We start from the raw sequence: 24,852 nt of genomic DNA, 5'->3' as shown, positions 1-24,852 counted from the left end.
ACTAATAACAATAATCTTAATAACAACAATAATAATAATAATATGCTCATAACATTCATAGAACTCCTTCCTTCCAATACCCATATAACACCTGGGTTGAGAGTGGCAAATGTAGATTACTGTCTTGCCAAAGGACACTACCGGAAGTTCCTAGCCCCTGACCTTTGTATCTCTAGTAAAGTGTTTCAACCATTTGAATATGACACATCTACATCTCCATTTTTCTCCAGTCAGCTCTGCAAACACAGAATCGGGTTAGGTATATGAAATTAAATACCCACCACTTTCAAACAATTTGGGTCATTCCATGGGGTTGGGGGTAATTTCTGTGACATACCAGAAGTATGGGGCGTTGCAAGAAAGTTGCGATTGATTTGCAACTTGCAACTGATATTTGCAATCGATTGCAACTCAACTTTCTTGCAATGCCCCACCACTCTCCTACATTTCCTAGGATTTTGTTAGGATTAAAGTTTTAACAATTAAATTAAGTTAACTAAATCTAGCCTTTTTACTACCCCCCCCCCCCCCCCTACCCGCTCTCTCTCTCTCTCTCTCTCTCTTCTTATTAATGAGTTGCAAGAAAGTCGAGTTGCGATCAATTGCAAATTTGCAGTTCATCGCAAGACTTACGCTTGATTTGGGGATTTGCAATTGATTGCAACTTTCTTGCAACGCCCCATATGTCTCCTATTAACCATAACGTTTGCTCAACTAAATTTAGAAGTACTCCAGCTTCATGGTGAATCAATATTATAGACCCAACATTTATGCAATCTTTCATAAATGTGATGTCCATGAGAGTACTACTATATTGCATACAAATCTTTAACAGATGATTTCTTCTTTCTTGTGTAGTAGAAGATCTCATACTAACATTATATGGACGTTGTCATATTTTGGGGTCCCAACCTCATAAAAAGCCCCATTTGGCAACATGTCCCTGTCTGTTATATTGATAAAATACTTGTATATCTATAACATACATATACCTACCTCAAGTAAGGCTGAACAGCTAAACAAATCAATTCACATGATCAAACAACTAAATGGACAGTATTATTGCGAATAATTGTATCATGACATTATCGAAGTACAAATGTTTCAATAAAAAATATTTCACAACTTGCTTTAAGTCTTAAGATTAACAGTAATCCAGGTGCCATTGACCCTTATTAATCCTGCCATGGACCTCAAAGTCCTGCCCTTGTGGCTTGGGTGGCAACTAAAAAGTGTCCTCATTTGAATTTTTTTCTCAACATTTCTGAGCAGTTCACCATTAATTAATGGCTACAAAAGTTGAAAGTTGTCTGAGGCTAGCAACCCAATTAAAAGAAATTAGAGAAATAGTTGTGATTAAAGGTAATACAAAGTTTTGGTAAATTTTGAAAATTGGGTGGATAGTGATTCTTAACAATTTTGATATATTTGGATGCCCCTGTGGATGTATTATAAGCACTAAAAAAATTAGCCCATAAAACACTTCTGCTTTCGAGAAAAATTGAATATAAAAATTACCGGTGCTCCCGGTAAATTGTGATAAACTTCAAATAGCGTACAGTGGTAGCTGCGACCATGAAACTCTCAGAATATGTAGATGTGATATATAATTTTCAAACGGGAATAGCTAATCGGTCGATTTTAGTCAAGAAACATTGTTTTATAGCTTAATTAATATATTGACCTTGAGAGAGAGCTATACAACATAAAGAGTGTATTATTTATAATTTTATAATTTTAGACTCGATTTCAACCGCGACAACGATCACTGAATATTGTAGGATCGCATATGCGTCCAATATGTTCATTTGGACCAAATTCATGACCCCATACCAAAACTTTGTATTACTTTTAAGTAAATATGAAAGACAAGTATAAATCCAAGTCTACTTTTATTGGAGTATTTGGCGATATATAATTATAGGAGATATAAAATCATTTTATATACATTAAGATTTCAGTTATAGTGAATTATTGATCACAGGAATACAAGTCTCACAGAGTGAACTGGACATTAAGTAAAATACCATGTTTCTTACCATAAATTGGGTTTGCAAAGAAACTCTAAGGTTGTATGCATTTCAAATCAAACATCAATAAAGAAGCAGTTTGGCTCAATAAACAATAATCATGGGCAATTAACCTGGGCAGCTTCTCAAACTGGCAAAGTCAAAGATAACATCCTACTCAAACAAGTATAAACTTTACACAGTTTCAACAGGATGTTGGGGAGCTTTCACTTAAAATGTTTTTGTGAGATGGTGTCCTTGTTTTGAGGCCTAGGTGGTGCACTGCATCACCTAGTCCTACAGATAAGACTAAGTGCTGTAGGTCTTATACACTTGCTTCCTAAGCACTCAGGTCTTAAGCCCACCGCACACTATACGATCCTCCCGCAATGTTTTTTTTCTCAAGAAATGGCAATCATATTAAATTTGGAAATCTAAACAAACATCATATTTCTGACTGAGGTTCGAAGTAGTAATAAGAATATCAACAACCAGAATTCTAGTGCTTTTTAGCCTCCCAGTTCAAATAAAAGCCACATTTGCTTCACATCGTAGCCAATTGCTATCAATGGCAACTACTACCATGGTAACAAGGCTCAACAGCCAATCACAATCAAGGTTTCCATGGTAGTTACAATTGATGGCAAAGTTACCACCAATGGTAAGTTTTGTGCAACGAGCCCAGGCGTTGAAGTCACTATGACTTTTGTGCTGAAATCCAATCTAGCTTTTCATCTTACAAGGAAGCTTCCAATTCCTTAAACTTTAGATTTTATAAATCATGTTGCAATTTAGATTCTTGGTCATTAATATTGTACAGGTTTGAATGTGCATATCAAATTCTTCCGAAATTGGATTAAAGTCAGATTACATAGCATGCCCCAGGTCTTATGTTAAGTATCAGTGAAATTAATTAGCTGTGGGATTGGGAATCAAGATGCTTTCATGATGGACTGCTAGGTCTCCTTGTTGCCTTCGGTCTTGTCTAAAATGAAAGAGAGAAAAAGAGAGACGCATTATAAAAGCAGAGTGAGAGAGAGAGAGAGAGAGTGAGTGAGAGAGGAAAATGGAGGAAGGGAGGAAGAGAGAGAGAGAGAGAGAGAGAGAGAGAGAGAGAAGGGTGGGGGGAATCCATTGTTAAACCGTGCCTTTTCTATGGGCATGGACTCACAGAGCACTGGGCAATTGTATCAGCTTTATTATCATCCCCCCCCCCCCCCCACCCCTGAACTTTTACTATCCAAAAACTCCTCTAGCAATTATCTTCCCCCCTCCCCCCTCCCCCATCTGACAAAATAATACTCTATTTGGAAGACCTATTTTCCCACTTAAATATATAGTTGAGTTCTGGTCATGCGATTGCATTGTGAAAGAAATGTTGTGGAATCGATCAGAAAAGGTATTTAAGTATTGGTGTGTACTGCAAGGTTCTTGAATTATCAAAATGATAAGGAATTTGGCCAAGTCTTGGTAAAGTTAGAAGCACTGTACACAGAAAGATGTATATGGGACTACACGAAAATGTAGCATAAAAATCTGTCCCGATTTTTATGATGTTACATGCCATATTTAAAATATTAAGGCATTTGAAGAGCCATGCTTTTCAGGGAACACTTTGTATAATACAATGATAACGCTCACAAATTATTTTTCACCTCTTCCCAGAACTCAACCTTCTCTTTAACTATTCCATCAGGCAAACTATCCCAACAGCGATTACTCAATTGTACTCAAGGATAGGTGTATGTTAGCTGCCCAAGATGGAAGTATGGGGAGGGGATGGGGCATGGAGTTGGTAGTCTAGGAGGTACATGTATTCATTCTATGATTCACACAGATGGGTATTAATAACAAATCTAACCCTACCCTATATGCTAGGAACAGGTGTCTCACCTTGGCAGAAGTTTTGTTGGTGCTACCTCTGGGCCTTGATGATATACCTGATGAGATCGCTGGTTCAAGCCCTGCTCCGTTGCCTACAGGTACTCTTCTTACCGAGTTGGTAGGCACAGGGAAGCTGGGAGCAAGTCTGTTTCATGGGGGGAAGGAAAACAAATTACACTGCTGATCACATGGTAACAAAGAAAAAAAGTGGTTAACATAGCTTGTAGCTTTGCATCTTTGTTAGTGTGTTGATGAGAGATCATTTAACACTCAGAAACACAGAAAGAAGAGGCAAATGCAATTTGTTGGTCTTGAATAAAGATTACAGAAAGGATAATCTAAAAAAAAAAGAAAATACTAACAGGGAAGATTGCTGGATATAGAAGCAGGGGAAGGCACCGCCTCACATATTTGCAAAACCTGAACAAATGGGCAACCAAAAGTGAAATCAGCAAAACCAGCTTTTAAAGAATAGCAGTCAATAGACACAAACGGAAGGCCATGACCGCCGATGTCTGTAACAGATCTGGCACTTGATCACTCTCATTTGTAATAAAACTAAGGAAAATCTTTGAACAGACCCTTTGCTGGCTCTCAAGATATCCCATATTCGTTATCAAATATTTGCTCTCATGACATTTTCTCTTCATTTAATATTAAGATATAAAGTTAGGGCTTAGGTTGAGTAATTTGTGTAATGTGCACAGATGGCTGGGTTCAAACTTATGGCCTATATAGTTCAACAGGGAGATACTGAAACAACTGAGCCAATTTGCCTCTTGAAGACAAAGATATATTGTAACAAGTCAACAACAATTCAAACACTATAATTCTTTCAATCGATTACTTTGTTTCACTCAGTAATGGTGTCCTTATTAAGTGGTAAAACATTGTTGTACACACTCAAAATCCAAATTAGATGTGAAATAAAGATTTAAACAATGATATCATCATATCAAGTAGTAGGCACTAACCTGACAGAATTTGAATTTGTTGTTTTCTTCATCCTATTCGAATCTGTCGCAAAGCTCGGAACATAGCCTGTTGCACCTGCCGTCCTCTCGGTGTTAAACGCCCCCTTGTTGGGAGTCTTTCCAGAGTTTGCTTTCTTCACGCTTCCCACATAACCCCTGTCCTCTCTCGTGAGCAAGGCATCATTGTCAAACTGTGAAAGCGTCTCATGAAAACTGTCCTGCCTTTCGGTGCGCTTCTTGTTGTTGTTATTGAAAGTTCGAGCAGCTGGAGTATTGGATTTAGAAGTCGTGTTTGAGCTCAGGTTGTCATTGGCATAGTCGCTGTTGGTGAATTTCTTTGATACTGGTTTCGTTCCTGGCGCAGCCACAGAAAAAAGAAAATCAACAAAGAATGCAACGTCTAGCTGTTAGACAGTGTGCAGCAGATCGACAACGAAATATAGATCAGTATGATTTGTTTTTCTACATTTACAAATACAATGCTATCGGTGATGTGTGAAAAGATGTTTAAGATAAGATCGGCGATTAAATTCCTTGATCTAAAACACAAAAGAAGTGCAACAGCTTTATACCTTGAACAATGGTGATGTAGAAGATAAGATATATACAAGTTTGGTAATAAATTTCTTTATAAAAAGACATGAATTAAAAAAAATCATACTTCAGCATTTATTCAGAGCATTGTTCTGAACTGCCTCAAACTTTTGTTTATGCCAGACAAATGAACACAATATTACTAACAAGTTGGAGTCATATAATACCAACAAAAATGGTGAAGATAAGAAAAACAATAATATTTTTTATCAGTGCACACTGATTCATGCTCACCTTTAGTATTTCAATAAAACACATGTTATTGAACAATAAATGTTGTTTTACTTTAATGTAACACTTACTTGGTTCTTTATTACTTGCTTTGAGAGGTAATGTGGTCCCTGTATAATGAGATCCTACATAATGTACATCATTAGCTAGGTAATCATCTACATCATTCTCCTTAACTCCACCACTCTTACCTGAAAAAGTAATAACGATCCAAGAGAACAAAATAAACAATCACAAAATGATGTCACATACACGAATAATACTCAATATGCAAACAAGCAGGTGGAAAAGTGGTTCATTGAACAAGTAGGAGTAGAAGAAAGGAAATGTTGAAATGCAATTTGATTTTTTGCAAATAATCTGGGACTTGATTTCTAGTGCTTTGGCAGTTGATAATTTCACCACAGCAGCTTTATTCTCCATGCTTCTAACTTGATTATATCCAGTTTTTTTCTTTCACTTATGCCATATGGTTTGGCACGTTAAAGGGATCCGGTAACTTTGTCTCAGATTCTGAAACATAATCCAGGATCTAGCTCATGCTGCAATGATAATTATAAACCTTTAGGTCAGTCAGGATCCTCATGACTTTTACAAGCTGATCGCCTGTCTGATTATCAAGATATTTATGATTGGAAATCGAAACTTAATTTTGTTTTCCTAAGGGTTTCCATAACACGACAGTCTATTGGGGAAAATGAGTATGGTAAAACCGGTCACTCAAAGATTTTTACTTTTTTGACGCACTTCTTGATCATTTTAAAGCGCAATTTTTGTAGGGCTTCAATATTACACCATATCACAGACACTGATAACACCTAGGGCCGTGCATCTCAGATTTAATATTGTTAAACGATGCCTTTAAGGCATAGAAGCTGTAGAACGACTTGTAATGAATAACTTATAGTTATATTACATTTGTGTATTTGTATTAATCTGAATTCATTTAACTGCACTGGACTAACCTGTACGATTGCTGTTTTTATTCTTTGAAGGTCTACTGTACTGCGCTCTTCCTGATACATCGTCGGCTTGACCCAATGACCTCTTGACCTTTGATGACTGTCTGTTCTTCCCTTCTCCATCGGCTTCATCAAGACCTGGGGAAAACATATTGTATCACATAAGCCAATATTTCCATGTACAGATAAATGTAGTTATGCCCATGATATGGACACAGACAATTTTGTTTTGAAAAAACAAGGGATCCTTACTACACATGCTTCGCACCCATATGAACCTTGCCAGCTCATTTTCAACAATTCTCAAACTTTGTAAAAAACGATAAAGGCTTATAAGGCATTTCAAGTGATAATGGTTACAGGTATGCAGAAACCTTGAAGCTTGTCCACTCTATGATAGAGATGATTTTCACAAAACTCATCTGCCATACTAATCTAATATTTCCTTTCCATTAATCAGTGCATTTGGGAATAATGCAAGCAATACTTTATGGTTAGTTACTGCATCTTTTTATCATACACACTCAAAGGAATAATGACCAGGAAATATTTTCCTAAATTTCCTGGTTGTCCTGACATCGCATGGTGGTCAATGGCAAATTTCATGCCATAACTTTTGACCAATCAGAGGGCTAAAATCCTGGTATGTGGTAAATAAAAGTTAACAAATCATTTGTCTGTTCGAAGCCACTGTACTAATGGTAACATAATCCTGGCTCAAATCATATAAAGATTTATATACCTCATACATAAATTCTTATCCACTAATTGTTCACAACTATATCACGTGAAAAGGCGCATTTCGATCTATCATTGCGTCAGAGGGTTTTGGCGTTCTATCAATTGACCCAAGGTCAAATGATAGTACGCCACAACCCTGTGCTGTAATCCCTCCGCGACTTTTGCACACACAGAGCATACAGGATTTCAAATGCTTCCAGCGGGCAACTCCCACGATGTTAAGGCACTCACGCCGTGCAATTTACACTGAGCTGCAGTAACTTGCACTACACTACTGTAGTACCTGTATAGATTGGATTTCTGTATATTTGATTTCTTTTAGCATTGGATATTTAAAACTTTTGAACTTTGAAAGACTGTAAATAGTGCGGTATGGTATGTAATCCTGTAGGATTTTTTTGCCAAAGTTGATTTCCTTGCTGTTTTGGCTTCAAAAGGGTCCCAATTGGCCAAAAATGATAGGGTTCAAATTTTCAGACCCCTCCTTATTTTCCTGGGGGGGGGGGGGGTACATATTGGGCGCCAAAATGGATTATATAACGCGCAATAGGGAAATTTGGAGTCTTCAGGAAAATTTGAACCCCATCAATTTCTGATATGGACCCCAATGAATCCAAAAATGCAACAAAAAAAAATCAACTTTGGCACAAGAATCCTACGGGAGCTGTTTCAGTGACAAACCATACCACACTAAAATATGTTAAATAGACTCTTGATGTTGGATTTCTTTTCTAGACAAATTTATGAATCAATTTAAAGAATGAAGTATATGAAACAAATATGGATTGCTCTGTAATTCAATGGTGGTGGAAGGGGTGATAGAAGGGCCGGTTTGAACACCACCTTGGGAATGATATTTTCCACTATCATCCTTGTGAGCAGTCAAATTTGTAAAATATTGTACCTGACGATGGGAACCTGTTTCTCAGCATCAAATCCTCCTGTCTTCTACTAGGATTCCTGTTCTTTGGAGGGGTCGATGATGACAATGATGAGCCTATCGTGCTCCTGGCTCCTACTGTAGATCTGGTAAACAACCTGGGGCTAGGGGGAGCTTCTGAAAGATCCTGGAGGGCCGACTCCACTTCTTGGTTGGGCCTTGCGGGTACGTTCTCCTCGCAGTGAAACTATAATGAGAAATAGAACAGAGAATATGAAAAGTCAACAAGATGAAGGATACCGTAATGCACAGACTTAGGCTTTGAAGAAGTTATTCTTTCCTTGTCAATAACTGCAGAAAATGAGAGTTACAGCTAATGAAAATGGTGCAGAGGATCTGTTGGTAGACCATCTTTCCTTGAACGAAAGTCACAGGATCAAATCCTTCTTGGGCAGGTGACTGAAAAGTGTGTTGTGTGCAAAAGTACCCCTCTCCTGTTCCAAGACTGTGGACACATCCTTTATTCCTGTGTGGAGGACTAGAGGCGTTGTTGTGTGTCGGATAGCCATGTATTCCTTAAATCAAGAGCTACACATACTATACATTCATCTGTAACTGCATTTGATGTGGTACACCTGTACGATTCAATTGCACCTTGTGGACTAGTAGCTGTGGGCTATACAAAGTCAATCTGTGAATTGACCAAGTTATTAGGTACAAAACTTTTATAGCAGGGGATCACCACAGAACTCAAACAGTAACATGAACCCCTATCAATAGAACCACTATGCCCGGAGCAATACCGGTACCCCTTTCTAATCCCAGCCAAACCCTACTTTTAGCTAAGGAAGAAACTAACCTGATGATAAGGTACTGAAGGAATTCACAGGGCGGATCTCTGCAGAACTCGCAAGGGAGCATAACAGAACCCTCGTCAGATGAGCTCAATGGCATGAACACTACCCCCTCCTTATCTCTCCTTAACCCCCTCATAGCCACCTCCTGAACCCCCTGGAGCTAAAGAAGATAGAACTAACCTGATGATGAGGTAGGAACTCACAGGGCAGGAGAGCTCCACAGAACTCACACGGTAACATGACAGAAGTCCCCTCATCAGATGAGCCAGTATGATAATGGAAATTCGGTTCAGGGCTTATCAATCTACAAATCAGTAGGAAAGCAAGAGAAACGGAAGAAAAATAAATACAATGAACATCAAAGCCTGGAAATGTATGCCACTAATTGATTGTATCATGATTTGCATTAGGACTAAGATTTTCAATGAACAATGAGGGTTTAGCCATTAAAAAAATTAAAACTGTAAATGGTATAGGTTGACATGGTATAAAATGTGGGATCTGAAGACAAATACATTATAAAATATAAATCAGTCACAACATAGAATGCTCATTGTAACTGATAAATTCTTAGATATCATCAATAAAACAATTATTTTCATGAAAATGCAGTCATTCTACAGCCAATTTTTAGGGGTGCTCTCACTGATTTCTCTCTCGTTTAAGATACAGCAATGTGAAGTATACTTTGCATGCTCTATGTCTTTGAGGCAGTTTACTACATCATGAAAGACTGTGTCGGTAGTGAAAAATGGAAAAAGATGAATTACAATGTACATATATATATCAACGGAAAGCTACAAACTATAGATTACAATAATATCAATTATATGCTCCTTTAGTGTCAGCTCTCTGAAAACTTGAAATCTAAAGCTTTGAAAATCAGAAGTTGTCAACATAAAAACTAGCTATTAACTCAATGATAGCATCTAATGTGGAGTACCACATTCAAAATGGCTTTGCATTAATTAAGCACGGCTCATCGCCTCAGCTAGATAGGCGAGGGTCCACATGCTATATCCTCACAGTTATTTCGTCAAATTTGACCCCTGTTCACCTGTAATTTGGAGGGGTGCAGAAATTGAGGTTTAAATTTGCTTTTGTGCAATACTGAAGGTGAAAATATTATTTCCTTCTTTATATTTGTATTCTACATTCAGTCAGCTTTCCACTGATAAAAAGTTGTATTTTCATCGGATAGGGTCTAATAGGTTTAATGAACAAGGCTAAGCCCCCCCCCCCCCCCCCCCCCCCCCCCGCTCAACATTTTTCGCGATAATTTGTTAACGCAGGAAAATCTTGCACTGAAATTTTGTGACTTTATTCTTTCAAATCTTGCGCATCTTTTGAAAGAAATTTTTTTGAAAATCGGACCTACCATTACAAAGTCACGTGTCCTTTTGTCTTTGCATGTCAGCCCAAAAATCGCTCATTTTTGTGATTTGTGTACAAAACATATGGAAATCTCATTTTTTGAATAAAGAGATAAAACATTGGTTATTTGGTCTTGTTTAGAGTTAAGGTGTTTATTTTGGGGTCAAAATAGTTGAATTATAGTTTGAAATGAAATAAAACAACAAAAACAATAAAATACATATGTTAAAAAACAAAGAAATACATAAGAAATTATCAAAACAATAGATAACATAAGGAATAACCCTGGTTTTTTCAATTTTTTGTGTTGTATTATTATTCCAAATGGTCTAAAAAATATATGTAGTGAGAAAGAATGCTTAAATATGAATGTCTGATTTATGGGCAAAAATGTGAATTTGATGACCTTATATGCATAAATTACCATAAATATGCAAATGAGTGAATTTTTCAAAAAATTGAAATTACCATAGTATTCTATACACTTCACTTGACATGTATGCAAATTTTCGCGGCGATCGGTCATTTCACGGCCGAGATCATAGGGGCTACGCAGTTTCAAAACAGCCTGGGCTAAATAGGGTTAAAGTGACTCGGTAACATTGCCTCAGATTCTGAAACAAACTCCTGGATTTAGCCCATGCTGCAATCATGATTATAAACCTTTAGGTCAGTCAGGAATCCCGTAGTAATAATATATATATATATATCTGTAAAGTGCTTTGAGAGGGCCTTCGATCCTGAAAAGCACTATATAAGAACTACCGGTAGCTATTATTATTATTATTATTATGGCTTTTACGAGCCGATCGTCTGTCTGATTATCAAGATATTTATGATTGGAAATCAAAATAAAATGTTGAGTTTTCCTAACGGTTTTCATAACACTACAGTCTATTGGGGAAAATGAGTATGGTAAAACCGGTCACTCGCAGATTTTTTACTTATTTGAGGAACTTCATGATCATTTTGAAGCGCTATTTTTTAGGGCTTCAATATTACACCACATCACAAAAACTGATAGCACGTAGGAACATGCATCTCAGATTTAACATTGTTAAACGATGCCTTTAAGAAAGAGGACTAACCTTTGAAGGTTGGGTCTTCTCAAATTGTCTAGTACTGGTGTTTGTGCTGGGGCTGAGCCTTGGGGTATGGTCTGCTGCTGGTTGTTGGAAGGCACTGATGTCGGAGGACTAGAATCACGTATAAGGTCCAGGGATTCAATTTGACAGCCACTCTAAAGGATGAGAAGTCATACACAAAAATTGGAATGTACTTCTAGAGAGCTAACAGTGCTTCACAATTAATCACAGAAACCTAACTGATACCGGTAATAAAACCCAGAGTATATATGTCAAAGATATAGGGTTAGGATCCCAATGATATAGGGTTAGGATCCCAATTGGCTTTTAGGTTAGGTGTTTTATATTGGAGCTGAGTATGGGGTATGGTCTGCTGCCGATTGTAAAAAGACATGGACGTCAGAAGAAATCATAAATACAGTCAGACCGGATTTAGCGACAAACCAGCAGAGAACGACCACTTGTGTATGAAGACTATATTTTAATTATTTTTTCCAATTAAGCCTGTATTTAAGGAACCTGTACATGAAGACCACCTGGGCCCTGTTTATAAAACTTGTCATCAATCACTAAAGCTGAATTTCTTTGACAGATTTGCTCTCAGCCAATCAAATGCCATGATTTCAGTAGCTTATAACAGTTATTTTAACTTGTTATTGATAACTAGTTTTATGAAAGAGGGCCCTGTTTTCAAAGGCTGCCTGCCTGCCTCTCTTATATACAGGTTTCATTGTAGTTGTTGCTCTTTTGTTTCCATTAGAAAGTACTAATAGAGAGCTCAGATACAACATTCCATATTCAATCTAATTTTACTTTTTTTTAAATTGACCTGTTGCATCCAGTGGTTTTAAAAGCTGTACTACTCTGGTGGCAAATACACATTATATCTAGTAAGGTTTCCAAACAAATATTGCTTGGTGAGTTACTGGTAGAAACAACACTTTTTTATTTTCATATATGAGGGTATTTCCATTCAATATTTGCAAGGAATAACATTTATCAATCATCTTCTATTGTAAAGTGCGTCCCAGAAAAACGAAACCGAGAATTATCAATGTTTCATCATAACTTAATCACAATTATAATAAATAAAAGACACATATTTGTAAAGCATACATCCTCCTCTTTCATTTGATGTAACTCAAATGATGCATATTTCAAACAAAAGTGATTAAAAACTATTTGAAGAGAGGAAATCAAAAAGTCATTTGGTGGGCCGTATCTGAATTTCAAAGAGAAAATCACATTTCTGGAAAGTTCATTTTCTGACCTTTCATCTGACACCTCAATCAGGAAAAAAGAACCAGGACTAATAAAGTTCTGTTTGTTTAAAGTAATGCTTGCATTTCCATAGTTTGATTAAACAAATTCATTTTCACTGGCTGCCTGCTGTAGCAACAAACAGAGTTGACAAAAGACTTAACTCTGTTTCGTTGATGATCAGCCATGCACAAAGAAGACGAAAGACTTGATTCTTGGTTTCGTTTGCTCTGGGACGCAGTGTATTTATGAGATTTGGTTCATATCAATGAGTGAATAGTGCAATGACTTACCTGATGCAGTATGAGATCGTCTAGAGGAAACGCTTTATTACAGAACTCACAAGGTGCCATCACAACCTCTCCTGAAGTAACTGCAACAATGATTGCAAACAAGAAGATGAGGTTATTCTCCTGACCATGAACAAAGCTCGCTGCTTCAAGAACATGTATGTTGACACAGAGAAACTTCTTTTTGTTGAAATACCGCATTCTCAAATTCTTGTCCACAGAAAAAAAAATTCTCTTAAGAATACAATACCGGTACAGTAGTTTGAAATTCTCGTTCAGAACTAATTTTTTGGAGAAAAAAAATATCAATGTGGACTGTCATTTATATGGAGTCATTATTAGTTAAGGTATAGTTTACACTAGCCAAACTATGTGCTAATACAATTGTGACAGTCCCTGTAAGCTGCATATCCTGAAATACACCAACATGAATATGCATACATGGGACAATGTTGCAGGCCAAAACAAAGGTGGCCGGGTCGTAGTCGACACATTTCAAGGAATGTCTTGTTCCTTTTGTTTATTACTCAACATTCTTTCAGAATCATTTGGTAGATGTAAATCATTTATACAGTAATACAAATATGTTGTGATAATTCAGTTGTTTTTATTAGAATTAATTTTCATCATAACTACAACTCAAACTTATCTTTGAGCTCTCACCATTCTCATCTAAAGCGTCCCATAGCGCTGACTGAGAAACCTGGCTGTTCAGCCGTCTCCTTGACGGAGAGCCCAAGTCCCTGTCGCTCTCCCACAGATCCAGCTCACTCTCATCTAAATCCCTGTTACCATGGTTACTAAGGAGGGAATCAAGGTTGCTAGTGGTCTCCTGGTCAAGGCCAGGGTCATCCTCATTGGATATGCTGAGGGCTAGTAGCCGGTCAGCCTCCATCTGGTCAGCTGCGAGGGTGTTGGATTGCTTTGTAGAATCTGGAATGAAAATGGTGGTACTTTCTCGATTCAAAAGCTTGATCTCTAACAGATACCTAACCTAAATCATCTTATACTGTACCTACAATAAGAATATCAAATTAAATTTTTTTAATACTCATAAACAGCCTTTATCACTTTTCTTTTTCCTTTATACTTGAAACACACATACATGTAATAACAGTAAATGATAATATGTCTTGTTTACCCAGGGTAGCCTCATCAGTATTCATACTGTTCTCCCTGAGGGCCCTGCAATCATATTATTACCCTGGCTTTAGCCGAGCTACCATCAATTGGTTCTCAAGCATTATAGGAATTTCTTCCTACGGGGTACCCATTTACAGTATGGCAAATGTAGATTAATGTATTGCCAAAGGACATTAGTGCCGTGGCGGGCTTCGAACCGGGAACCATGCGATACACAGTCCGGTGACGTATCCACTAGACCACAACACCTCCACGAATATATATATAAACTTACTTGATACAGACAAAGGTAGCCCCTCTGATGCCATGGGTAAAATATTAAGCAAAATAATATTGTATTTGATATGTTTGAACAGCATGCAAGAACAACAAGTGCTTTCTTCTTGAAACAAGAACACTACATGTAGGAGTAGTGTGAAGATTGTTCAATGAGTTCATTTGATGTCCAATTGAACAGTGAATCAAAGAATCAATGGTCAACTCAAAAGGAAACTATTGATATTTCATTTATGGCAATTTATTGTACTAAGTGACAAAGAAAGGGTAAATTGTAATTTTTCATTGAATCCTCCAAACAGACGAACCTCTTACCTTTTTTCTTGCTTGCTACGGGTTTTCTCTGGTTGGTATTCTTATAAATGTTCTGAACTCTATCCTGATTCTTTCTCTGTCTCCTGTTACGTCCTCCTGAGTTTGCATCCTGAGCGCCGCTCCCATTATCCCTGCTTCTACTGTAGAACTGTGAACTGCTCAAGTTAACGTTTCTCGCCGACGGCATCGTCGCACTTTCATCTAGTAGATCGCTCGGGTCAACGTACTCTGGGAACGCAAACCGATTTGCCACAGCATGGTAGGTGGTCTCATCGTACCCTTCGAGATCATCGAATAAGGACCCCATGGTTAGGGGCTGCCTGGGGACAGAAGGTTTCTGTTCGGGGAACGCGCACTCCGTGATTTCGTGCTGGTCCCGGTCACGATTCTGGATGTAGCGTTGACACCTTGGGCAACATTCTGTGCGGCTTCCGCAGTAGTTTAAATGCTCAGCCATCTGAGAGAAGGGCAGATCTAGCTCACAGTATTCACAGTGCATGATCCTCTGGACACAGTCATTTTTCTGCCATGAAATAATTATTGTCAAAGAGAGAAAAACATAAATGAATGACACTTACACAAGTGAAAGCAAAAATCAACAAATGATAATAACATTATAACATTCTTGTATAGCAAAAGACCATATGAAACATTGTCTCTTTGTGATTTCAGATGTTATCCAGTTTCAGGTAAGCTTCAAAAATTGAATCAAAACACAATTTCTCACATGGTATATTCATTTATAAGTTTGTTTAATAGCAGAGTTCTCCATGCTTACATTGCTACCTGCCACTTCCTAGAAATACAGTGTACTTGGTATGCTTGTACACACAAGTTATCTGAAAAAGAGAGGAAATGTAAGATTTCTAACAAAAGTTTGAAGGATGGAAAATATAGGAATGATTCTTTGGCAATAGGAATGGTTGGCAGCAATAGGTATAATAAATCCACATTGCTACAATTTGAAATGAATATATATTTCTGAAATAAACCATCTACAGTAACTTGCGCTTCACCTGAAAGCCATAGATCATCACATAGCCCTACCTCATGTTCTTCAACTTTGCTTATCTCCACTGTTTCTCCACACTTGCAGGTCACCTGAAACAATGAAGAAACAAAACAATGTGTAAGTCAAATGGTAGTCAGTGTCCGTGTGTATTGCATCATAAATATCTCATAAAAAATGAAGTCCATTCTTGGTGACTGACAACACCTGTTATTGGGTAAACACCAGAATGGTGTCAAAATCCCCTTGAAAACCCACTACGGTCAGCCTTTAAAAGCCTCCCTTTGAATTCAGATTTACACTACCTGTGGACTTGACATACATATTTTCTTGTTTAAAGCCAGATAAGAATAGGCATTATCATATCCACTTGCAATTACTTGATACATAAATACCGAGGAATCACGTAAAAAAAATGAAGAATAATCATTTTTTATTGAAATATGACCATTACACCAGTCAAACACTATGAACTGGCAACATTATTCTGGTGTATGGTGACGTGACTCTCCTCGCTTTCATGCCATTGCATGCAGAACAGCGACAAGTCGTGCATGCGCACTACCCACCAAAAAACAGAATGAGCTTTTTTATGGGTTTTTCAGTAGTGTAAATGGCAAATTGTAGATGTAAATGGGGCCTCATGTATTTACTTACTGGTTTGTGGTATTCCTCAAAGTGTTCTTCCATTTCTGATCTGGGAACAGGTTCATTGCAGTCTGTACACAAGGTGATGTTCCTACGACAGTGCACCTCATGCATGATGAAGTTACCTTCTGCAATCTCCCGCTTGCTGAAAGATAGCAATATCATTCATTGTTAGCAGTCCAGATTCTGTCCGTTTCTATATCTCTTATTCTTGAATCACTTTTTACCTCCTCCCTTCATACAAGCAGCACGGTGTCTCCACTGATCGCGCTGCCCCCTAAAATACACCCGTTGAGGGTAAGATAGAAAGGACTGTATCCATTTAACGTTGAGGGTGTCTCATTTTTTGCTGATAATTGGGCATGCGACACAGAAACAGTCCAGGAGTGGACTATATTGTTTGATAATTTCATTAACGTATCAATTTAAGGTACATATAAGTACTGTATATGTACATGTACAGTACATGTATGCAAGGACAAGAACTGACAAGTAGCAGGACGTCTATTGCAAAATTTCTTCATCTGTTCATTGGAGATGTTTGTGGATTTGCCATAATTAATGTGAGATTTTCCTCAAAATAAAGTTTTGTCAGAGTTCTTTTAAAAATTGTTTGAAAAGTGAAATTTGCTCATCACTTCTTTTATTTGCTGATGCTGCCCTTCACAAAAGATATGAATAACTTTCTGGGGCATAGTCGAGTATATTAATAATAATAATAATGTTTTACAGTCCACTCCAAATTTTATTAAGTTAAACCGAAAATGGAAATTCTTTTTGCCCAATTGATCCGGAGCCTGGCAGCCACTGAGCAGCTCCAGATCGACGTTGCTCTATCCCTTATTGTTGAACGCCAAAAAAGGTAGCAGTAACTCGCGTCTTTTAACGTCTTTTGGTATGACGTGACCGGGGTTCGAACCCACAACCTCCCAGTTGTGAGGTGGACGCTCTACTGACTGAGCCAACACACTGGTATTATACATTACATTGGATTTTGAAACAGTAAATATTTTTCAAGGACAGATTTGTCAATATCCAATTTAGCTATAAAAAAGTACAGTATGTACATGTAAATGCAGGTTGAATTATTGAATATGTCCTGCCTAAGATTTTCCAGTATGTTTGTGTATCTCTCTCTACTCACTTTTTCACATTTTGAAGAAAACAAGATAATTTTTTTTTTTAATGTGCGACAGAAAGATGTAAAAACATTCCGTTTAAAAAAATGAGTTTAAAAAAAAAAAATGAGCAAACAAAAAGGAAAAAGATTATGAAGAACATAGATATAAACAAAATATTAGAAAATATAAACATTTCTTTTCCAGAAATAGAAGGAAACAGAAAATAAATAATTAAATGAACAAGGAAGTATGCACATGTATGAAAGCAGTGTACATTTTCACACAAGTTTCAATATAATTGCCCCAATCCCCTCCCCCCCCCCCTCCCCCCACTAAAAAAAATGCATATACAATTGAATTCAAATTTTATATTTTAAATCCAAACAAATAGACATGCTGAATTATAGTTTTTTTTTTTTTTTGGGGGGGGGGTCAATAATAATCTGGAAGTGAATTTCAAAACAATACGGTATGTGTATAACCTGGTTATTAACTCTTATCCTGCCATGAGACTGCTAGCGCGCTATTGTTATAGTGCCATGTGCACGCGAGCGTGCTATCGATTGAAAGCCACGTTCATGCTAGCGAGCCACCGCTACGGTGCTTTGTGCGCGCTAGCGCACAGATGTAATAACAGTTATTGTTCATGCCCATTGTACCGTGCTGAGTGCTTTTGCAGCGCTATTGAAAGTTCTATCGCGTGCATCAGATTATCGGCTTTGGATTACGCGTCTTTGTATACAACAGTCAGATTGGATTTTCTCGAGTAATTCAGCGATTTTTTGTTTGTAAAGATTTAAATAACACGCACTTGAACCAACCTTAAAATTAACTTGGCACGCAGGAGATTAGCACTGTGGCACAATAGGAATTAGCACTGTGGCACTGGGTGCATTGTATGGGTGGCAGCTTAAGAGTTAAGGGGGAAAGAATGTTCCATTTTATTGATGAATGTGCAGGTGTAGAAAAGGGTATTGTGAAATTTCCCAACTATGAATGTAAAAGATTTGCCAATGACAGCAGCAATAAAACACCTACTGTACATTGTATTGCATCATATTGGGAATCCCCAATATTAGTCTTTCTAACCAGACTCCACTGGAAGCTGTATCTTCACTATGAACATGACGGACAAAGAGGACAAACATACAGTACCTCATTCTACCCTTGCTGTGGTAGACAAAGGAACTGTATATTTTGTCCTCTTTCTTCGTCCGTCATATTCATAGTGCATATTACACATACTTGAATGAATTAATACATGTGGCTTGTACTGATGTTTTTCAAGGATGAAATATAGTATAAATTATTTTAGCATGTTTTTTTTTTATCTTGTAAACAGAAATATGGAGAACACATGTAGACTTTGGTGTCTACTGGTTGAAAAGGGGCATCTCCGCGGGTACAAAGAGCAAACAAGGGAAACGCTCTCGGCGGTCTCGCCTGCATAACGCAATTCAATATGATAAACCAGAACGTCAATGACGTAGCGCTCATCCGCATCTCACAACAACAAATATCGTAAATTTTATGTGGTACACTTTTGAACTGGTCAAAAAATAGAAATTTGATGCCCTGGAAGGGACATAATTTCATTTCATTTGCATAAAGTACCATGAATAATCAATGGAGCAAAATCTCACAATTCTGTGTAGAAGTTTATTGTTCCAAATTTAGCTCTACCAGATAAGGCAAAATCGGTCAAGAAATGAGGGAAAAGAAGCAATTTTTGTTATTTTTGGAATAAATTTGCATAAATTACCATAATTAATTAATGGAGAACAATTTCAAAATTCTGTGTAGAAGTTTAGTGTACCAAAGTTAGCTCTACGATATAAAGCAAACCAAATCAAAATCGGTCGAGAAATGAAGGAGAAGAAGCCTTTTTTGTGATTTTGAATAAATTTGCATAAATTAGCATAGATAATGAATTTCACGACTCTGTGTAGAAATTTTAAATCCCCTCCTAGCCCTATCATATGAAACAATCAGAATCAAAATCGGTTGAAAAATAACGAAGAAGAAGCATTTTGAAAATCTTAATGTTGATGCCACAACAAAGTCTAAGTTTGTTGACCTTAAATGGCCTTTGACCTTAACTTAGTGACCTGAAATTCTACTCACATGATTGGGGAGACTTGATAACCCTATAGTCCAAGTTTCATTGACTAAGAACTTATACTTTCAAAATTATATCAAAAATTCAAAAACTTAACCTTAGGTTAAGTTTTCGATGATGATGCTACAACATAGTCCAAGTCTGTTGACCTGAAATGACCTTTGACCTTGACTTTGTGAGCTGAAATTCTACTCACATGATTGGGGATACTTGATTACCCTATAGTCAAAGTTTCATTGACTAAGAACTTATACTTTAAAAATTATACCAAAAATTCAAAAACTTAACCTTAGGTTAAGTTTTTGATGTTGACGCCGTCGCCGTCGCCGTCGCCGTCGCCGTCGCCACCGCCGTCACCGGAAAAGCGGCGCCTATGTCTCGCTTTTTGCTACGCAGGCGAGACAAAAATTATAAAATTCAGATGTTTCAATTTAAATTTTATAACAAGGAAAATCAGAGTGCAAGGTGCATAATGCATTGGACCTGTCATTTGGATGCTAAATAACCTTTAGGAAAGAATTGCATCGGTTACTGCCAGGGTTGGGCGGTAAATACCGGTAAATACCGTCCGGTAAATAAGATGCGCATCCGGTAAATATGTAAAAAACGGGAAATATGATTTTAATTCTCTATTTATTAATAATTTTACTTGTTTTTAGCCTCACAACTGAAAATATTGTTCTGAAATAATTAGCAGCACAACACTCATAGTAGAAACACACAAACAGATTTATAAAACCCTCACTGCATACATGTACACACCCAAACACATGGCATTTTGTTCATATGCTAATTAATAGGTATTCATGAATATGGTAATTAGCAACTGGGAACCAAAACCTTCATACTAAGTTATTTTTATTGTAAAGTTTAAGATATTTTAATAAAATCAGTGAAAATTTTAACAAAATCGAGCAAGGAATAAGGAAGTTAAAGCTTTTTGAAATGATTAGTCACTAGAGGGCGATATTCAATTTGATGACATCATTTGTGGACAACTTTCCATGCCTTTTGGACATCAAATTTCATGTTTTTCCTTCTTTCTTGTGATTGAGATAATCTACTCCCCTGAAAGCAAGGTATAGCATGCAAAATGATATTCTGCTTCACATGTTATGAAGTCGGATCAAGAACACAAATAAATACCGGTACAAAGAAAACAAAAGAATTGTGAAATTTGATGTACAAAAGGCATGGAGAGTTGTCTACAAATGATGTCATCAAATTGAATATTGCCCTCTAGTGACTAGTCATTTCAAAATGCTTTAACTTCCTTATTCCTTGCCCGATTTTGTTCAAATTTTCACTGATTTTATTCAAATACAGTATCTTAAACTTTACAATAAAAGTAACTAATAGTATGAAGGTTTTGGTTCCCATCAAGATAAGGTGTGTATTTGGGATCTTTTTCCTGTATTTTTTCCAGCATTTCATAATAACAGACATAGACAAACACACAAACAAACACACACCAACACACCAGAGCAACCATACTCATCACCATTGTTATTATGTTCAAAATTGGACAATTCCTATTAACAAGTGAGTGGAAAAATTACATGTACATGTAAGTACAACGAATCACGGAGCCGCTCGGTTAACCCACTGGAGACTGTATCATTTGACACACATCTTACATCCAGTTTAATCCAGGGCTCGCTTTTTGTTTGGTATTCTATTGGTTAAGGGGCTCCAAGGTCCAATCAAGGTGCAATCAAAGTGCCTTGGGAATCCCCACTAACTGTTAGTCTGTACGCTCAGACTCTAGATCTTTACTCAATCAGTCCTAATCTTCTAGCTCATAATATATAATGGTATTTATTCAATAAACATCCTCGCAGCTCGAGAGCTGAATTACAAATGATTTTACAATAAAAAGTGCATGAACTTAACTAATTACAAATGGCGTAAAAACATTAACAAAATATATTTCCTCATAATAATAATAGGATTACATACACTTTAGAACAGGAAAAAAGGTACAGGTATCTATTCCAAATTAGGCTTGAAAGGGAAGTAGAAAAGTAGAAGCTGAGATCTTAAATAATAATTCAGTACCATATATAATCAAGGTAAGTGTTGTAGATACATGGAGGTACATGTAAGATATTGTATGGAAAGTGTGGCGGTAACAAATTGAAATCATAATACCGAACGTAAACGAAAGCTCGTCAAAGGTTACCATTAATTGTAACGCTAATTCAGGACCATCTCATGTGCATGACATATGAAAATGCATCGGCTATTTTTGCCTCAGCTGTGGCGATTTAAAGGGGCTGACTGTTTTGTCCAGTCAAGGACAGTGTTGAAACACTTTATGCTTTCAAATCGTTGAGTTTAATGTATATTTCTGTAAACTCAAATGCAATTTTTTCCTGCTATTTTATTGTGAATCGATATGCAATGCAATTCAGCTTTTGGCCTGCTACATGTATGCATCTTTTTTATTAAAACCATTTTCAATTCAGTTCAATTCTATTCAAGAGGTGTTAAGTTTTGTAATTCTGAGAGGGGCTTTGACAGGCCTATTGAGTAGGTTATTACATGAAATGAGGTGTGGCCACTGGGTTTTCCCCAGGGCTACTGCTTACATGTAATACATTGTATGACTGTTTTCATAAAGACTCTCATAAATATGGCAGTATTGCAACATACAGTACCATTCATGTTTAAATTCCTACCTTTGTGATGCAAGCGTATTTAAACTATTTTTATCCAAACCCACGATAGATGTCTATCCAAGGTTCAATGATTAGGCCATAAATGCATTATTTGAATTTGAAATACAATAACATGCGTTCTCATTCCTTTATTCCGCTTATAGTAAACATCTTTATACTCTTCATAAAACTCCAGTTGAATCTAAATGATATTATTGAACTACCTGGACATGTACTTTATAACTAGCAGTTTATGAATCTATTGATTCTTCAATAGGGATATACTGTACGTGTACATGTAAAGCATGTCATCAACAGAACAGAGGGGGGCATCTTTCTCTTATTTCTATTAAAGGTAAAATTAATGTTATCATTTTTGTTTATACCTTTTTTTTTAATAGAAAGCTAAATTGAAAGTATTTCAAACTAAAATAAAATCATTGAGCATTTTTCAATCTAATATATAATATTACTGCATTTCTAGGATTTTCTCATGTGATATTCTAATGAACTGCACTTTGGGTCAATTTCAATGTTCTTTACGCTATCCAGTCCTGCATTCGAAATTCCCACCCAAAATTTATAAATCAAAATAGTTATTATTGTTTTCTTTGCAAGTCCAAAAGTACATTTACCTGTATCTGTTCCTTTTATAGAACATAGAACTTCAAGCGACCAATTTCTTTTGAAATTGAAACTAAAAGCGAGACAGACTGATTAAACAAAAGTGCACCCTTCCTGGTTGACTCCTGAAGGGATGGGTATGTAGTACATGAAGAAAAAGTTTCAATCAATGAACATAACATACTTCAGTCTAACAAACACCGTAAAGTTCATAAAAAGCAACAGAGATAGAGGTTGTCATTGAGAGGAGAGAGAGAGAGAGAGAGAGAGATTGAGCAAGAGAGAGAGAGAGATTGAGCAAGAGAGAGAGTGTGTGAGAGAGAGTGTGTGAGAGAGAGAGAGGGAGGAAGATAGAGAGGGAGAGAGAGGGGAGAAGAGAGGGAGAGAGAGGGGGAGAGAGAGAGAGAGGAAGAGAGAGAGAGAGAGGAAGAGAGACAGGGAGGGAGAGAAAAGAAGAAGAAAACTCACCAGTTGGTACAGTACTTTGTGGCCCCAGGCTCCATGGTTACCAGTAGTCAGTACTTGTAAAAAATGGGCCCTCTTAACTTGTGTACTTGCTTTTAAATTCTAGCAGTGATTCTGTGAAAGATAATGACATTAATGATTAGACAACTAGTAAGTATTTTTAGTATAAGTAGGCTATTGACGTAAAGAGTTACAGGGGAAAAATGGCAACTATTGTCCCAGTTGAGAGTTCAAGATTTTACCTTGAATTACTGTTTCAAACAAGCAGAATGATTGCTGAATATCATAGACTTTATTTTTGAAATAAAAAAGCTGAAAAAATCAACATGAAGGATTAGTCTAAATTAGAATTAGAATTAGAATTAAGGACTCATTGAATAACCGTCTACGTTTTAATTGAAAAAGCTGAAAATTTCCTGTAATTTTAGAAAATGAAAATCATATCGTTTCCACCCAGCATAACCCAAGTTGGATACGCAGACAGCAGGCCCAGCCCAGCTCCAGGCAGATTCAGTCAACCCATAAATACTGTGCTACATGCGATTACCACTGTCTCGCCGCTCACCCTGCCAGAGCCTACCCGTAGGGATGTCAGTAATGGTAATGGCAAAACAGCAAGAGGAGTTAGAAGAGCCAAGCTTGAACGAGTACGAGTACAAGAAGCATCAAAACGGAACCAAAATTGTGAGGTAATTCACTGCTTTATATCTTTAAACACAAAATACAAAAAGGTTTAAATGCTTCCCGAAGGTAAGTTTAGTTATTTAGGTTCAAAATATGAGATATATCTGAAATATTCCAAGAGTACTCACCAGATTGGTGACATCGGCGAAATCGATCCATCAACAAATATTTCCAAAATAATACTGCGCCCTCTAGAGCTAAAGTGCGGCGCAGCTCTCAGACTGAAAAGTATGTCATCCGCGCGCCCTCGAAAACTTTTAATTAGATTATCGTGAATTTGGGCTGTGTGAAATTCTCAAATTCGCTTCATGGTCATGTTTCTGTGATAATGTAATGTTTGACTACTCCCTTTTTTGGAAATTCTTAGTGAATTAACTCATTAAAGAACTAAAGCAAAGCTTTCCGAGCCATGCAGAGAAGCATTTCACATTTAAATTGAATTCCCCCTTATCGGATTGGAAAGTTTTTCTACTTCATGTATACAATTAAGGGGCCTGTCCCCTCTCCCAAGCAACATTTCTCAAAAAAACTCGAAATGTGCCCTTTCTTCATACCATGATGATTTCTAAAAAATAACACTGCGCACCCCCCCCCCCTCCCCCCCCCCCCCCCCGTAGCACTTGTTGTAAGTTGGAGGAGGGGGGCGG

General features: G+C 37.1%; 1 protein-coding gene across 2 annotated transcripts; it reads right to left on the bottom strand.

Annotated features, from left to right (window-relative positions):
- Positions 1 to 1,849: 1,849 nt before the first annotated feature.
- Positions 1,850 to 24,439, bottom strand: LOC584347 (TRAF-type zinc finger domain-containing protein 1). 2 transcript variants are annotated; one of them, XM_003730780.3, is made up of 15 exons: positions 24,334 to 24,439; positions 23,525 to 23,635; positions 16,542 to 16,677; positions 15,923 to 15,976; positions 14,876 to 15,398; positions 13,805 to 14,074; positions 13,145 to 13,224; positions 11,595 to 11,746; positions 9,313 to 9,436; positions 8,300 to 8,522; positions 6,658 to 6,792; positions 5,764 to 5,883; positions 4,868 to 5,222; positions 3,903 to 4,038; positions 1,850 to 2,994 (listed from the first exon to the last, which is right to left on the bottom strand). In XM_003730780.3, the coding sequence occupies exons 2-15, from the start codon at positions 23,557 to 23,559 to the stop codon at positions 2,953 to 2,955; spliced, it is 2,385 nt and encodes a 794-aa protein (XP_003730828.2). In that variant the 5' UTR covers positions 23,560 to 23,635; positions 24,334 to 24,439; the 3' UTR covers positions 1,850 to 2,952. The 2 variants fall into 2 exon arrangements, with proteins under 2 accessions (XP_003730828.2, XP_789301.3); XM_784208.5 differs by lacking the exon at positions 5,764 to 5,883.
- Between the last annotated feature and the right edge of the window lie 413 nt (positions 24,440 to 24,852).

Source organism: Strongylocentrotus purpuratus, unplaced genomic scaffold, assembly GCF_000002235.5.
Source record: "Strongylocentrotus purpuratus isolate Spur 01 unplaced genomic scaffold, Spur_5.0 spur5_scaffold_2, whole genome shotgun sequence".
NCBI classification, from domain to species: Eukaryota; Metazoa; Echinodermata; class Echinoidea; order Camarodonta; family Strongylocentrotidae; genus Strongylocentrotus; species Strongylocentrotus purpuratus.
This window is presented reverse-complemented; position numbering and strand designations above follow the sequence as displayed.